The following is a 14,787-nucleotide window of genomic DNA, read 5'->3' as shown; positions in this document are numbered from 1 at the left end:
TCAATCAACTGTTTATCAATTTAAAAACGATGATAAGTTCAGGAGTAATCAGAGGAAAGGATCATGAGGCAACGGGGCAACATTGATTATTCTTATTGAAACTAGCTACAGAACAGCCTTATATTTCATAAGAACACTTTTATTTCGTGTTGTTTTTCAGTCATGGGACAATAAAGCTTCAGCGTGCGTGTTGTCGTTTTTCCGTCCAGGCATGAGTTCAACAGGTGGCGTGTCCGCTTTTAGAAACACGCTGCTGGACGCGTGCGCGTTCATGAGGAAACACTCGTGAGCGCATGAAAGCACACAGAACGCTACAGTGTTGTCGTCGGGGATGACAGGTAAATAAATATCTTGTGTTTTTACTACATTTTTAATAAACACCACATACATGCAAATACCAGGTCTTAAATGCTAATTATACTTAAATGTATCGTTTTGTCGGCAGTAACCTAAATTTTCGCCAGTAGTTTATGACTATTTTATGTCTGCTCTTATTTGTAAACCTTTTCGAAACTCGTTTTGTAAAGTTATTTTTGATCCGATGTTGCCACAATTGTATATACTTGAAAAATACTAGCCTATAGTGTTTTATAATAAATATAATAGTGTTTTTGTAGTCAATTGTAAATACAGTAGTAAATTTTGCAACAGCATAGGCCTACTGTAATATAGTGAACTGAAAAACTCATAAGTACTATAGTACACTTTTACTTTTTTTTTAGTTTTACTTCAGTTAACTGTGGTGTATTGTAGAACAATAATATAGAAATAGAATTATTACAACAGATTACCACAGTCCATCATGAATTACCAAGTATTTTACAATAGAATAGTTCAAATACACTATAGTATATTATATACTGTATTGCAAGCTGTATTGCTAAACTCAAATAGATTTTGAACAAGTGAGGGGTAAGAATTCATTGTTATTGCTTCTCTCCCAAGATTAAATCCACTACTCTTAGCAGCCGATTGTAGTGTATTTGCTAAAACATACACATTACCTGTCTTTTTGTGAATTTTTTTTTTTTTTAAATATTGTAGACATGTAAAAGAATTAGAGTTAAATATAGGCTAGGCCTCATCTTTATCTCGCACACTTGACTCGAGTAAGATCTAAATTTGTCCCCCCATCATGAATGAAATATTTAGGTCAAAACAAACTGTATAAAACTTTATGATCAGCTTTATGTATGCATTAAATGGCTATTTTAATTGACATGCACAGTTTTAGATATTTTGTAAATGCTTGTTGTGAGTCCATTCATTTAATTTTATCTAATTACATTTTTTAAAAGATCACAATGGCTGTGTTCAAACAGCAGCAGGTCGAGGATTTCTTTGAGATTGGAGAGGAACTTGGGAGGTAAGAATTTAGATGTTTATCTATTGGTTGCTCCAATAATTAATAATTTAGCAGTATAAATGGCACCTGCAGAGAACCAACATTAAAGTGATAGTTCACCCAAGACTGAAAATTCTATCATTTGCTCTTTCAATGCTTTCTTCATCATTTAAACACAAGATTTGTTTTTCGGAAAAGGTTGAAAACAGGTAACCATCAATGTCTATAGTACTTATTTTTCCTATATGGATGTCAGTGGTGACTTATTTTCTGCAAAACATTTTTGTTCGTGTTCAAAAAAAGAACTAATCTCAGGGAGAGAAAATAGTGAGTAATTTTTTTTTCTATTTTAAGGTGAACTGTCCTTTTAAGTACAAGAATATTAACATTATTTCAGTTGGGTCACTGATTTGAACAGAATTAATTACAGCAATCTGTAGTGCAACCTTATTTTTAATGGTATACAATATTTTATAAATGTATCATTTATGTTATTTCTAATATCTATTAATTTGATTAATAATAATAACATTTAAATGTTTTTATTCACATGCACTCAAAGCATACATTATAGTGTGGTTTTATATTAAGTCTTAAAGGGATTGTTCACCAGAAAATGAAAATTCTGTCATCATTTTCCCCTCACTTGTTCAAAATTTATTTGAGTTTAGCTATCATAAAGAAGATATTTTGGGAAAAATGCTGATTGCTAGCACCCATTGACTGCGATTAGTTATTTGTTTCCTACTTTGGATTTCATTGGTTACAGGTTTTCGGCTTTCTTCAAATCTTTGTGTTCAACAGAAGAAAAAAAATCTTTTTTAAATCTACAAGGAAGAATAAATGATTAGATAATTTTCATGTTCGTGTAAACAATCCTTTTAATTTAAATCTGAAATGCCTTTATATATACTTAAGTATATGATTGTTTATTTACATTTCTACAGCTGTAACATTAAAATGTTTTTTTTAATACATAAGTGAGATAGATTGTTTTAAACTTGGTGGTAAATTTGGCAAATTTCTGTTAGTTATTTAAATTTTCTTTATAACTTTATAGTAAGTAAAACAATTTTAGTTTATGCTATTGAACAAAACATCAGTGTCAGGTTATGCTTAAAAGACCAAAGACTTTTACTCATTAATCTAAAAACCTCATTATTAAAAACTCATATAAATACTGGATTTTAATGTCACAGCTGCAGATTATTCTCAGCCTTAATGTGTTTTTTTAACTACTTCTTGTGTATTTTTCAGTGGGCAGTTTGCAATTGTAAAGCAGTGTCGTGAAAAGAGCTCGGGCCGGGATTTTGCTGCCAAGTTTATAAAGAAGCGTCAGAGTAATGCTAGCCGACGAGGTGTCCTGCGAGAAGAGATCGAGCGAGAGGTCAACATCCTACAGCAGATCCATCACCCCAATATTGTCATGCTGCACGACGTGTTTGAGAACAAAACAGATGTGGTGCTGATTTTGGAGCTGTGAGTAGAACTTATAGTGTAATGACTCGATTATTTTTTTAAAGTTTTTTTTTTTTTTTTTTTAATGATTCACCTGACAACCCACATAGAAAGTGGATAAATGAAATATATACAAATTACATATATGTCATGTATGCAACATATATTTCAAAATATTGCAAAGAAATGGCCGTTTTGGGTTTATTTATTTATTTATTTGTTCATTTATTTTCAGCCATGGAATTACAAATATGTACAGTGCTGAGCATATATGAATACACCCCTCACAAATTTCTCTTAATTTCATATTTTCTAAGATGCTATAAAATATTATATTTGCATACAGTATACATTACATTAGTCAGTACTGAGCCAAATCTAGAGCTTATCTAATAAAATAACTTACTATAATGATCCAGAAATAAGTACACCTAAATTTATGTTGGAAAGATATTAAATAGCAACTTTTTAAAAAGACAAAAAAATCAAAAGAAAAAAAGTACATTTGTTACAATTTTGTAGTTTTTTTTTTTTTTTTGTGCAATATTTCGTTTGAATTTAATTGTATTATCTTTTGATTTCTAAACATATTTGGTGACTTAATTATTATTTTAATAAATAAATATATCTGTTTAATAAATCTGTTTCGTTTAAATGCACCAAAATATTAACTCATTTAATATGTTTTATTAACTCATTTCTAATAACTAATTTCTTTCATCTTCGCCATGATTTCAGTACATAATATTTTAAAATATGTAGAAGTATCTTAAAAAATATCTAGTCAAATATTATTTACTGTCATCATGGCAAAGATAAAATAAATCAGTTATTAGAAATGAGTTATTAAAACTATTATGTTTAGAAATGTGTTAAAGAAATCTCCGTTAAACAGAAATGGGGGAAAAAATAAATAGGGGGCTAATAATTCAGGAGGGCTAATAATTCTGACTTGTATGGACATATTTGTAATTCCAATGGAGCATTCATTTTTGCAATATTTCAAAACATATGTTGTATATAAGACACATATTTTATATATATGTGAAAATACAAGTATGAACTTGAACGTCACTTATGTAATTAGCATATTTTTCCATGTATTAGATTTCAATATGGGAATTCTGTATTTTTGTAGGGTGTCTGGAGGAGAGCTTTTCGACTTTCTGGCACAGAAGGAGTCTTTAAGCGAGGAGGAAGCCACACAGTTTATCAAACAGATTTTAGAGGGCGTGCACTATTTGCACTCAAGGAATATTGCTCACTTTGACCTGAAGGTACAGTAAACCCATTGGGCTCATAACACTACCCAGAACATTACAGTACAGTATATTTGCTCTGACAGATGTGAATTTCTGAAGAATGCTCTGTCTGAATAACAAAGTGTCTTTGTGTGCATATAAGTGTGGGTGTATGTGTTCCTGTGTGTGTGTAATAATTTTTTTCCTGCTTTGCAGCCTGAAAACATCATGCTTCTGGATAAGAACGCGCCTCTGCCCCGAATCAAGCTCATTGATTTTGGCTTGGCGCACAAGATTGCTGAAGGGGTTGAATTTAAAAACATCTTTGGAACTCCAGAGTTTGTCGGTATGATGTGTTTTGTTAAACCCTAAAGCTTGCAAATAGCTTTCAACATGCACACAAATGGGCCAGTCACACATTTATTCAACATTTTTTAAATTTTTTGAAACATTTAAAAATGTCAAGCATTCCATGGGCTTGATTTGATAAACAGGTGAAATTAGCGTGAGAGTGCAAAGTTTTGATGGGGACTGCTAAGTTTTGCAAGTAACCTACTGTCCGTGTGCAAATGTAAAAACCCTTGCACGACAGCTCATTTCCATAATATCCATAACTGTGTCAATATTGAAAGGTCAGGTCACTTTTCCAGTTGTAATGATTAAGCAATTTTTTAAAAAATGTTCTAGCATGGCCTAAAACAAATATCTGTATATGTAAGAATGTGTATATATAAAATGTCTATGTGTTTTTTATTCATTTATGTGAATTTTTTAGTTCTAGAAATGATTTTTTTTTCAGGGCAAATGATTTTTTTTCAGAAATTATTTGTGTGTGTGTGTGTGTGTGTGTGTGTGTGTGTGTGTGTGTGTGTGTGTGTGTGTGTGTGTGTGTGTGTGTGTGTGTGTGTGTGTGTGTGTGTGTCTGTGTGTGTGTGTGTGTGTGTGTGTGTGTGTGTGTGTGTGTGTGTGTGTGTGTTTGTGTGTGTGTGTGTGTGTGTGTGTATGTATATATATATATATATATACAGTTGAAGTCAAAATTATTACCCCGCCCCTGTTTATTTTTTTCCTCAATTTCTGTTTAACAGAGGGAAAATAGTTTCATCCCATTTCTAAGCATAATAGTTTTAATAACTCATTTCTAATAACTGAATTATTTTATCTTTGTCATGATGACAGTAAATAATATTTGACTAGATATTTTTCAAGACACTTCTATACAGCTTAAAGTGACATTTAAAGGCTTAACTAGGTTAATAAGGTGAACTAGGCAGGTTAGGGTAATTAGGCAAGTTATTGTATAACAGTGATTTGTTCTGTAGATTAGCGAAAAAAAATTACCTCAATGGTTTTTAAAATATTAATAACTGCCTTCATTGTAGCCGAAATAAAACAAATGAGACTTCTCTAGAAGAAAAATTATTATCAGACATACTGTGAAAATTTCCTTGTTCTGTAAAAAAATCTTTTGGGAAATATTTAAAAAAGAAAAAAAAATCAAAAGGGCTATTAATTCTGACTTCAACTGTGTGTGTATATATATATATATATATATATATATATATATATATATATATATATATATATATATATATATATATATATATATATATATATATATATATATATATATATATATATATATATGTATGTATATGTATGTATGTATATATGTATGTATATGTATGTATGTATATATAGTTGAAGTGAGAACTATTAGCCCCCCTTAGATTTTTCTTTTCCTTTTTACAATATTTCCTAAATAAAGTTTAACAGAGCAAGGAAATTTTCAGAGTATGTCTGATACTATATTTTTTTCTAAAAGCCATTTTCAAAATTATTAATCCCTTTAAGATATATTTATTTTTAATAGTCTACAGAACAAACCATCGTTATACAATAACTTGCCTAATTATCCTAACCTGCCTAGTTAACCTAATGAGCCTTTAAATGTCACTTTAAGCTTGTCACTTTAAGCATATATATATATACACACAATTGAAGTCAGAATTATTAGCCCCCTTTTGATTTTGATTTTTAAATATTTCCCAAATTATAACAGAGTAATGAAATTTTCACAATATGTCTGATAATATTTTTTCTTCTGGAGAAAGTCTTATTTGTTTTATTTCGGCTAGAATAAAAGCAGTTATACATTTAAAAAAAAACATTTTTGGGAAACAATTATTAGCCCCTTTAAGCTATTTTTTTTTTCGATAATCTACAGAACAAACCATCGTTATACAATAACTTGCCTAAATACCCTAATCTGCCTAGTTAACCCTATTAACCTAGTTAAGCCTTTAAATGTCACTTTAAGCTGTATAGAAGTGTCTTGAAAAATATCTAATAAAATATTATTTACTGTCATCATGGAAAAGATAAAATAAATCAGGTCACACTTTACAATAAGGTTTATTAGTTAATGTTAATTAATGCATTTACTAACATGAACAAACAATGAACAATACATTTACTACAGTATTTGTTTATGTTAGTAAACGTTAGTTAATGAAAATTCAATTGTTCATTGTTAGTTCATGTTAACTCACGGTGCATTAACTAATGTTAACAAGCACTGACATGGATGTTAATAATGCATTAGTAAATGTTCAATCATGATTAATAAATGCTGTACAAGTGTTGTTCATGATTACTTCATGTTAGTAAATGCATGAACTAATGAACCTTATTGTAAAGTGTTACCATAAATCAGTTATTAGAAATAAGTTTTTTAAACTATTATGCTTAGAAATATGCTGAAACAAACTTCCCAGAACGGAACAGAAATTGGGGAAAAAAATAAACAGGGCCGCTAATAAATCAGGGGGGCTAATAATTCTGACTTCAACTGTATACATATATATATATATATATATATATATATATATATATATATATATATATATATATATATATATATATATATATATATAGTGATTTAAGGGATTACATCGCTTTGTAAATGTTTATTAGTACCATTTGTTAATGCCACCCATGCAGTTTGATAAAGCTCTTGGAAGCTGTTTCATGTGTTTTTAAATACAATATTTATGCTATATATAAATGTTTAATTTCTCAGCTCCAGAAATTGTGAATTATGAACCACTGGGACTGGAAGCAGATATGTGGTAAGATTTATTTTGAATGCACAGGAAACATCAAAATTAATAATTTCTTTTTGGTTTTGATTTTAAATAATGAAATGCTTTGCTTTTATAGGAGTGTTGGTGTTATCACATATATTCTGTAAGTTCTTAAAACTGTTTCACCTATCTGCATTATTTCTTCAGACTATCGATTTAATGATATGTACATTTTAACAATGTTCTGCTGATAATTTGTCTCAATGTAGGTTAAGCGGTGCGTCTCCTTTCCTAGGAGAAACAAAACAGGACACCCTGGGAAACATCTCGGCCATGAACTATGAGTTTGATGATGAATTCTTTGGCCACACCAGTGAGCTCGCCAAGAATTTTATACGACAACTGCTGGAAAAAGACACCAAGTATGTTGCAGAGTGCTGAGATCATCTGAAGCCATGTGTGTTTGAGTGTGAGCTTTAGATTTGATGCTTGATGGATGTGAAATTGCACAAATTACCATCCCAATTGTGTTTTTCAGAAAACGACTCACAATTCAAGATGCCTTAAACCATGCTTGGATCAAGGTGGGTTATTGTACAGTGTATCCGAAAAGTGTTCAACGTACTTCACTTTTGCAGAAATGTCATGTATGTTGCTGGTGATGCGGTGGCGCATTGGGTAGTGCTGTCGCCTCATAGCAAGAATGTGGCTTGTTTGAGCCTCGGCTGGCATTTCTGTGTGGAGTTTACATGTTCTCTCCATGTTGGTGTGGGTTTCCTCCGGGTGCTCTGGTTTTCACCACAGTCCAAAGACATAGGTCTAAAAACACAGTCCAAAGCGCTATAGGTGAATTGGGTAAGCTAAATTGTCTGTAGTGTATGTGTGTGAATGAGAGTGTATGTGTGTTTCCCAGTGATGGGTTGCTGCTGGAAGGGCATTCCCTGTGTAAAACATATGCTGGATAAGTTGGCGGTTCATTCTGCTGTGGCGAACCCAGATTATTAAAGGGACTAAGCCGAAAAGAAAATTAATAATTATGTTGCAATTCCAATAAATAGAATAAATCCTCAAAATTCTCGAAATAGTTCACCATAATGACAACATGAAAGTAGTTTAAAAGCTTTGAACCAACATATATCTCCACACACTATCAACACTTGCTCACATATTTATTAAATGTTTATTCCTTTGGTCTCCTGAACTTAATCATATATACATACATAGAAAGTCACAACATTTTAAAGAAAACAGATAACAATTAATAATTAATATCACTAATGCAAACCACACTGTAAAAAAAAAATATATCTGTAATTAACAGTTTCTGTATTTTGTGATTCACAAGTGTTTATAATTGCATTATGGAAGCTTGATCTCTGCTCTGTCGACTTTTGATGTTGAAAATGGAACTCACAGTTTAACAAAGTGACTTTCATTGACATTACTATGTTTTGTACCATAATATACAACACCGACCCAGACAATATATCATTTTAAACTATTAAAATTTTTAATAAAAGTCACTTTTTCAAACTTTTTAAGGTTAAAAGTTGTTGGAAGAAACATAAAGGTCCCATAAAACAATTTAAAAGCATAAATAAACAAGAAAAATAAAAAAAAAATGAAATATGAATCTCAAAAAATGGAAAATTTGATAATTTACGGATATTTTTAATGTGCAATTACCATTTATAATATGTATAACGAGCAGTCATGACTCAAAACACCTTTTATCCATCATGGGTAAATAAATAAATAATAAAAATATTCATAAAAACAACACCCTATTTCTAAACACCCTAATCAAACCATTTATATCACCACATTAAATAGTGCATCATGATTTAGTGCTCAGATGCTGCGATTTGTAAACTCACAATCCACAACAATTTGTATCTCAATAAAACAATAGTGGCGTCACAGTGGCGCAGTGAGTAGCACAATCGCCTCAAAGCAAGAAGGTTGCTGGTTCAAGCCTTGGCTGGGTCAGTTGTCATTTCTGTGTGGAGTTTGCATGTTCTCCCTGTGTTCGCTTGGGTTTCCGCCTAGTGCTCCGGTTTCCCCCACAAGTCCAAAGACATGCGGTACAGGTGAATTGGGTTGGCTAAATTGTCCGTAGTGTATGTGTGTGTAAATGAGTGTGTATAGATGTTTCCCAGTGATGGTTTGCAGCTGGAAGGGCATCCTCTGCTGCATAAGTTGTCGGTTCATTCCACTGTGGCAACCCCTGAATAATAAAGGGACTAAGCCTAAAGAAAATTAGTGAACAAATAAAACAAAAGCCAAATTACCTAAAATAATTTATCATCATTTAGGTCCCCTATTTTTTTTTACCTCTTTTACAAGATTTAAGAAAAGTCTTTGGTGTCCCCTGAATGTGTCTATGGAGATTCAGCTTAAAATACCCATCAGATTATTTATTAATGGAGTATATGCCTATTTTGGCAGTGGAGCTGTTTTTGTAGCCTGAACCTTTAAATGCACATGAGCTGGTTATCCCTCCTGGGATTTGGACCCTGCCTGCTTGTTAAGTGTGACGTCACGCGAAGCAGTTTCCGGGTCCAAGCATTCTGTCAAACTGTATGGGAAGACTCAAATGGTAATAATAAACGTTTACAAAGTGATGTAACACTTTCGACAATCACTACGTATATTTATATATCCATGCCTATAATCAGATGGCCAGAAAGTGATTAATTTTTTAATATATTGTTAAAGTATTGGTGTCTGAGATGCAGAGACAGAGTCTTCCAGAGACTGTTGTGTACTCTATGATTTTATATAAAATTCACTTTAATGTGTGATATGACTAAAAAGTGATCAATTCAATTGAAGCTGCTATTTGGACCCAGAAACAGTATTCCATACGTCACCGATACTTCATGACTTAACAATTGGATTTTAACATTTAACTAATTAAAAAAAGAGACTTGTGTTTATATCACTCTGATATGACAATGGACACACTTTACCTACACATACTGTAGTTCTGTCCAAACAGCCTCCAAAAGTAGATTTTTCATCAGTTTAACTTTGAAACTCTGGTTTGAAAGTTTGTGAAATCAGTCCAGAACTGTACCTTACACATTTTGATACATTTTTGTACTGTATTTTGTGAAGAATTGACAGTGTGCATGATTATTTCTTTCCTTTGCACATTTTTAAATGGTGATTTTTCTCCTACACATCTATAATTTCTTCAGATTTTGAGTTTGAACTGATACTTTGTTAAAGGACCATCAGTACCAAGTCTTATTGAGTATGCTGCTACAAGTCTTAATACCTTTCTCAATCATAACTCAATCCCCATTTGTCCATTCGCAGTCTAACGAGCATAAGGAAGATCGTAATAAAGCCCCAGAGAGGAAGAGAGAGCGCAGGCAGCTGAAGACGAAGCGTCTCAAAGAGTACACCATCAAGTCCCACTCCAGCATGCCTCCGAACAACACCTACATCAACTTCGAGCGCTTCGCACAAGTGGAAGAGGACGTGTCGGCCATGGAGGGCACATTCTGCCAGCTGGCATCAGCCCACGATTCCCTGCAGGAGGACATCGATGCACTTGTGTCCATCTACAATGAGAAGGAGATGTGGTACAAAGAAGAAAGCGAAAGCATCAGGCATGAGCTGTCCCAGCTGCGCTATGAGTTTCGTAAAGTGGAAGCCCAGAGACGCGGCGTTCACGAAGAGATGAGGAGCGTGGATGCCAGTGTTAACAGAGTGAGCGAGAAATATAAGGAAAGACAGAGCCGTTTCGATGCTCTACAGAAGGAACTGTGCACTGAGCTGCAGTGGGTTCAGGAGGTGGTGGGTTCCTTTCAGGTCAGCTTCCCAAACTGTAGCTTTAGCAGCGTGTTTAATACTGATGTCAATGAAGCACTGAAAGAGCTGTTGAATAGATCCTGTGGAGGAGACCTGCTGACGGGCAACAACCTGGACCAGCAGAGATGACCACTGTTATTGGTCACATGTGTAAGGAATAATCAATAACAAGATGCAATTATTAGAAAAAAAATGCTCCGCTGAAGTGGTGATGCGGGCACAGAGTAAAGCAGGTTTTAAAAATGCATTATATTTGAAAATTTCAACAGACCACAGTCAATTATGCTATGGTTATCACACCTAAACACTGTTCTGATGTTGTATTTCATGAAATGCGTGTTTTTTTTCTTCTCCTCAAACAGCTCAAGCTCATGATCAAGTCTTCAACAGATACATATACACTGAAAAAAAGTAAATCAAAGATTATTCCTTGGATTTACTAAATTTAAAGTGAAGTGGTTCTGAATTTAAACAAATAAATTAAGTTGAACATTACTAAATTTAATTAGTTTGTTTAAATTCAACCCAAAATATTTTTTAGTGTACTTTAAAAACCTACTCATTTGAAGCTAGCTGAATCAACATAATTCTTGTTTTTTTGGACAACTTAATTGTTTCATGTTCAATTCACAATTAGTAAAAAAAAAATAAAAATTTAACGTAAATGATTCGTGTTGGGAACACATGAAAGAATTGTGTGGAACCCAGCATTTTTTCGGTGCAGTACAAAGCTATTTATTTTAAAGAGCTGTTGAATGCTGGATTCTGATTGGGTCTTGAATATTCTAAGGTGTGCAGGACCATTTTCAGGAAAACACACAGGTTAAAGGGCCGTTCACACTAAGGATGATGACTAGAAATAGAACAATATTTATATTTGTGTCCAAAATGGCAAAAGATAAACATTTGTTTATTTATTTATAGTTTATTTTCATCTGTTTGCATTGCATCATTGTAACCTACAAGAATCTAGCTTGTGTAATCTATCTATTCTAACCATAAATTTAGCTATTGCTGTTTAAAATTGCAATTTAAAAGCGGCAACAGACCATTACTAAATAGCTGAGATAGCTTTTTTTAGAATTCTCTCACATGATAAAACAAACAAAATTTCAAGAAGTCATTATCTTTAAATAAACTTTTATACTTTAGATAATGTGTTTTCACAATACTGTCTTTAGCTTTTAATTGCTCAAACCATTTATATTTCAGTGGAATCTGACTGGCTGTCCATGTTTTATTGTTTAATAGCTGAAAAAAAATTCTGAAAGTGGGCCAACTTTATAGTTTCTCACATTATAGTGGTGGTCTGAACTCTGCTCTTGTTTTACATTTAGAATTTTTTTTAAATGACGTCTTAATTGTTACCTTTATAGTTAATATGCTTGTTGTAAATGTCTCTTAAGCACACAGAAAAAAAATATTGATGCCAAACAATTTATATCGGCGAAATTTTAACTAACTAATTAAATTTGGCAATGTTTAAATTAATTTGTTTGTTTAAATTCCGCCTAAAAAACTTAACCGCTTACCTTAAAAAATTGTAAATCCAATAAATATTTTTTCAGTGTAGTTACGGGCGGGTTTTGACCTCAATACAGTTCCATATCATATAGTTTTTCATGAAAGTTAAGTCAGTTGCTTAAAAAAACAACAGTAAAATGTAATATAGTAAAGCAAGCAGGTTTATTTTGCTAACTGTCATTACAAAACAGATCTTCTTTTAAAAGTAAAAAAATCATAAAACCAGATGTGATGTTTTTATTTTCAATAATGAAGTGTATCCCTCTTTTCTTTCTATTTCCTGATCAGCTGTAATTTGTTCAGACAGTGTACACAGAACATGGTGTTCACCTTTGGTTACTTGTTTACCAGATCTGATTACATAAGGTTAAAAGACAACTGAACTCAGCTTATTTGATTAAACCCAGCTAATGGATTGAATATGCTTCTCCAGGGTTTCCCCCCTTTTTTCCATGGCTGCCTGCTGTGGCGTTTAGAGGAACTATTTTAATTTATATTGTATTCAATAAGTACAGAATGGGCCTATTGTTATGTCTACATGACACAAGTTGTTATCCTTAGTGGGATGATGCTTCCTCTAACATAAACTTGTAGACCAATCAGACTCTTTTAAACAGTTGACTACACTACTGGAACTACTGCAAAGTGATTAGATTCACTGAGTCTACTGTTTTGGAATGCACTAAACTCTAAAAGGAGGTTATGCTACGTATACTTTATGATTGTTCTGCAGTATTTTGGTGAGTAATGTATTTAAACTCTAGCTTTGCTACTATCTTGTTAAAAAATCCTCTGATTTATATACATGGTCATCGTTACATTGCATTCAATCTTGTATACTTTGAAGGCATTCCTTTCTTCAAAGTATCCTTTTAAGGACTAACTTTTACGTCCTTTTGAATTCACATGCATGCTGTGGGGTACACAGTATTTACTCATGGTCTTGCATCCTGTTATGTTAGTTTCCCTCCAAATCTATCAGTCTTTGTCACGTGCTGTCATATAGATGTGGTTATGCAAGCTCAACTCACTGACCAGAATCCTTAAGCGACACTGTCATGCAGATTTGACTTGTTTTTCTCTTCTGCGCCACACAGAGCTCTTCATTCATACGCAACTATCTTAATAGCAATTTGTGGATAGTTTTAGCAGCAAGCAAAACCCCTTGAAGGCATGTTTGTCAGCTCTAAGAAAATGCATTCAGAAGGCTAAAAAAAGCTGTGTACTCAGACATCAACACATTTCATCGTTCGTTCTGCAGCAACACGGGCTGTGTTTTTTACTTCTCTATACTGCATATTACCACAAAGCATTGTGGAAACATTGTTTTTGTATTACACTTTCAGTTCTATAGGGGTCAGTGTTCACCTTATTTACTGTGGCACCCACGGGCATGTTGTCCATTACACGAACTGGTTTTAGATGAAAGGCCTCATAATGTGTGTATTGTTGGGTAACTGATGGTAGTGACTCACTGGTGTTTGGCTTCTGGGCTTAATAAATGTTGGATGGGTCAGGGATGATTGTGTTTTATTGCAATGGAACATAAAAAAAAAGATATGTTTGAGAAATGGCCTTGTGAGTACTTTACACCACAATAATTTATTCTTGTAAAATCAGCTTGCCTTATTATTAATTACATTTTTGGGTCTCGCTTCTACAATTATATCTTTTATTAGATGCTTGTGTGTGCATGTGCATGTCTGTGTGCACTCAGATAGGTCTGGAGAATGTTTATCTGGATGTGTGCAGCGCTACAGATTAGGTATTAGTTTTATCAAACTATTATTTTTGTTGTTCACTCTATAGACATTTTATACTACTACTGAAAACCGTAATATATATATATATATATATATATATATATATATATATATATATATATAGGAGGACTTTTCTTTTTAGGTTATGAACTCTTTTAAGTTATGAAATGCCATTCCTATAATGTTGCAGGGTGGTTAATTTTAAATGACTTAAAATAATGTATACAGAATGTTTCATTGTTTTTATGCAAATTTACAATGTTCCTAGAACATTCTGGGAAGCAAAACATTTTAGCTGGATTATAATGTTTACATTTTTACTGTGCACCAATAGAATTGCTTGACTGTTTTTTTTTTTTATTAACATACTTAATGGGTAGATGTAAGTGATGCATGTGTTTGTATTGTCAGTATTGAAGGTTGATTGTGAACTAAAAACACAATTTATCTTTATCTTAAACTAAAGCTGAGATAAGATGGTACACTTTTCACTTTTTCAATAGTGTTTTTATTGAACATGTAGATATAAAATGTAGTACAAGTAGCTT

The 14,787-nt window shown here is 32.6% G+C and overlaps 1 protein-coding gene across 2 annotated transcripts; it reads left to right on the top strand.

Moving 5' to 3' along the window:
• Window positions 1-281: 281 nt before the first annotated feature.
• On the top strand, window positions 282-13,996 carry dapk2a (death-associated protein kinase 2a). Of its 2 annotated transcripts, NM_001123064.2 has the most exons (10): window positions 282-338; window positions 1,299-1,366; window positions 2,603-2,824; window positions 3,942-4,080; window positions 4,261-4,390; window positions 7,127-7,175; window positions 7,267-7,293; window positions 7,400-7,552; window positions 7,669-7,714; window positions 10,455-11,232. In NM_001123064.2, the coding sequence occupies exons 2-10, from the start codon at window positions 1,305-1,307 to the stop codon at window positions 11,079-11,081; spliced, it is 1,455 nt and encodes a 484-aa protein (NP_001116536.2). In that variant the 5' UTR covers window positions 282-338; window positions 1,299-1,304; the 3' UTR covers window positions 11,082-11,232. The 2 variants fall into 2 exon arrangements, with proteins under 2 accessions (NP_001116536.2, XP_021333259.1); XM_021477584.2 differs by lacking the exon at window positions 1,299-1,366 and having other exon boundaries at window positions 10,455-13,996.
• Window positions 13,997-14,787: the final 791 nt, after the last annotated feature.

The sequence above is a fragment of the Danio rerio genome, chromosome 7 (assembly GCF_049306965.1).
Source record: "Danio rerio strain Tuebingen ecotype United States chromosome 7, GRCz12tu, whole genome shotgun sequence".
In the NCBI taxonomy this organism is placed as follows: domain Eukaryota; kingdom Metazoa; phylum Chordata; class Actinopteri; order Cypriniformes; family Danionidae; genus Danio; species Danio rerio.
Note: the sequence above shows the minus strand (reverse complement) of the source record. Positions and strands in the feature narration are given on the sequence as shown.

Coding starts and splice junctions, on each gene's coding strand:
- dapk2a (NM_001123064.2), top strand. CDS start 1,305: ATGGCTGTGTTCAAACAGCAGCAGGTCGAGGATTTCTTTGAGATTGGA. Junction 4,081..4,260: donor TTGCTCACTTTGACCTGAAG/GTACAGTAAACC, acceptor CCTGCTTTGCAG/CCTGAAAACATCATGCTTCT. Junction 7,294..7,399: donor GGTGTTATCACATATATTCT/GTAAGTTCTTAA, acceptor GTCTCAATGTAG/GTTAAGCGGTGCGTCTCCTT.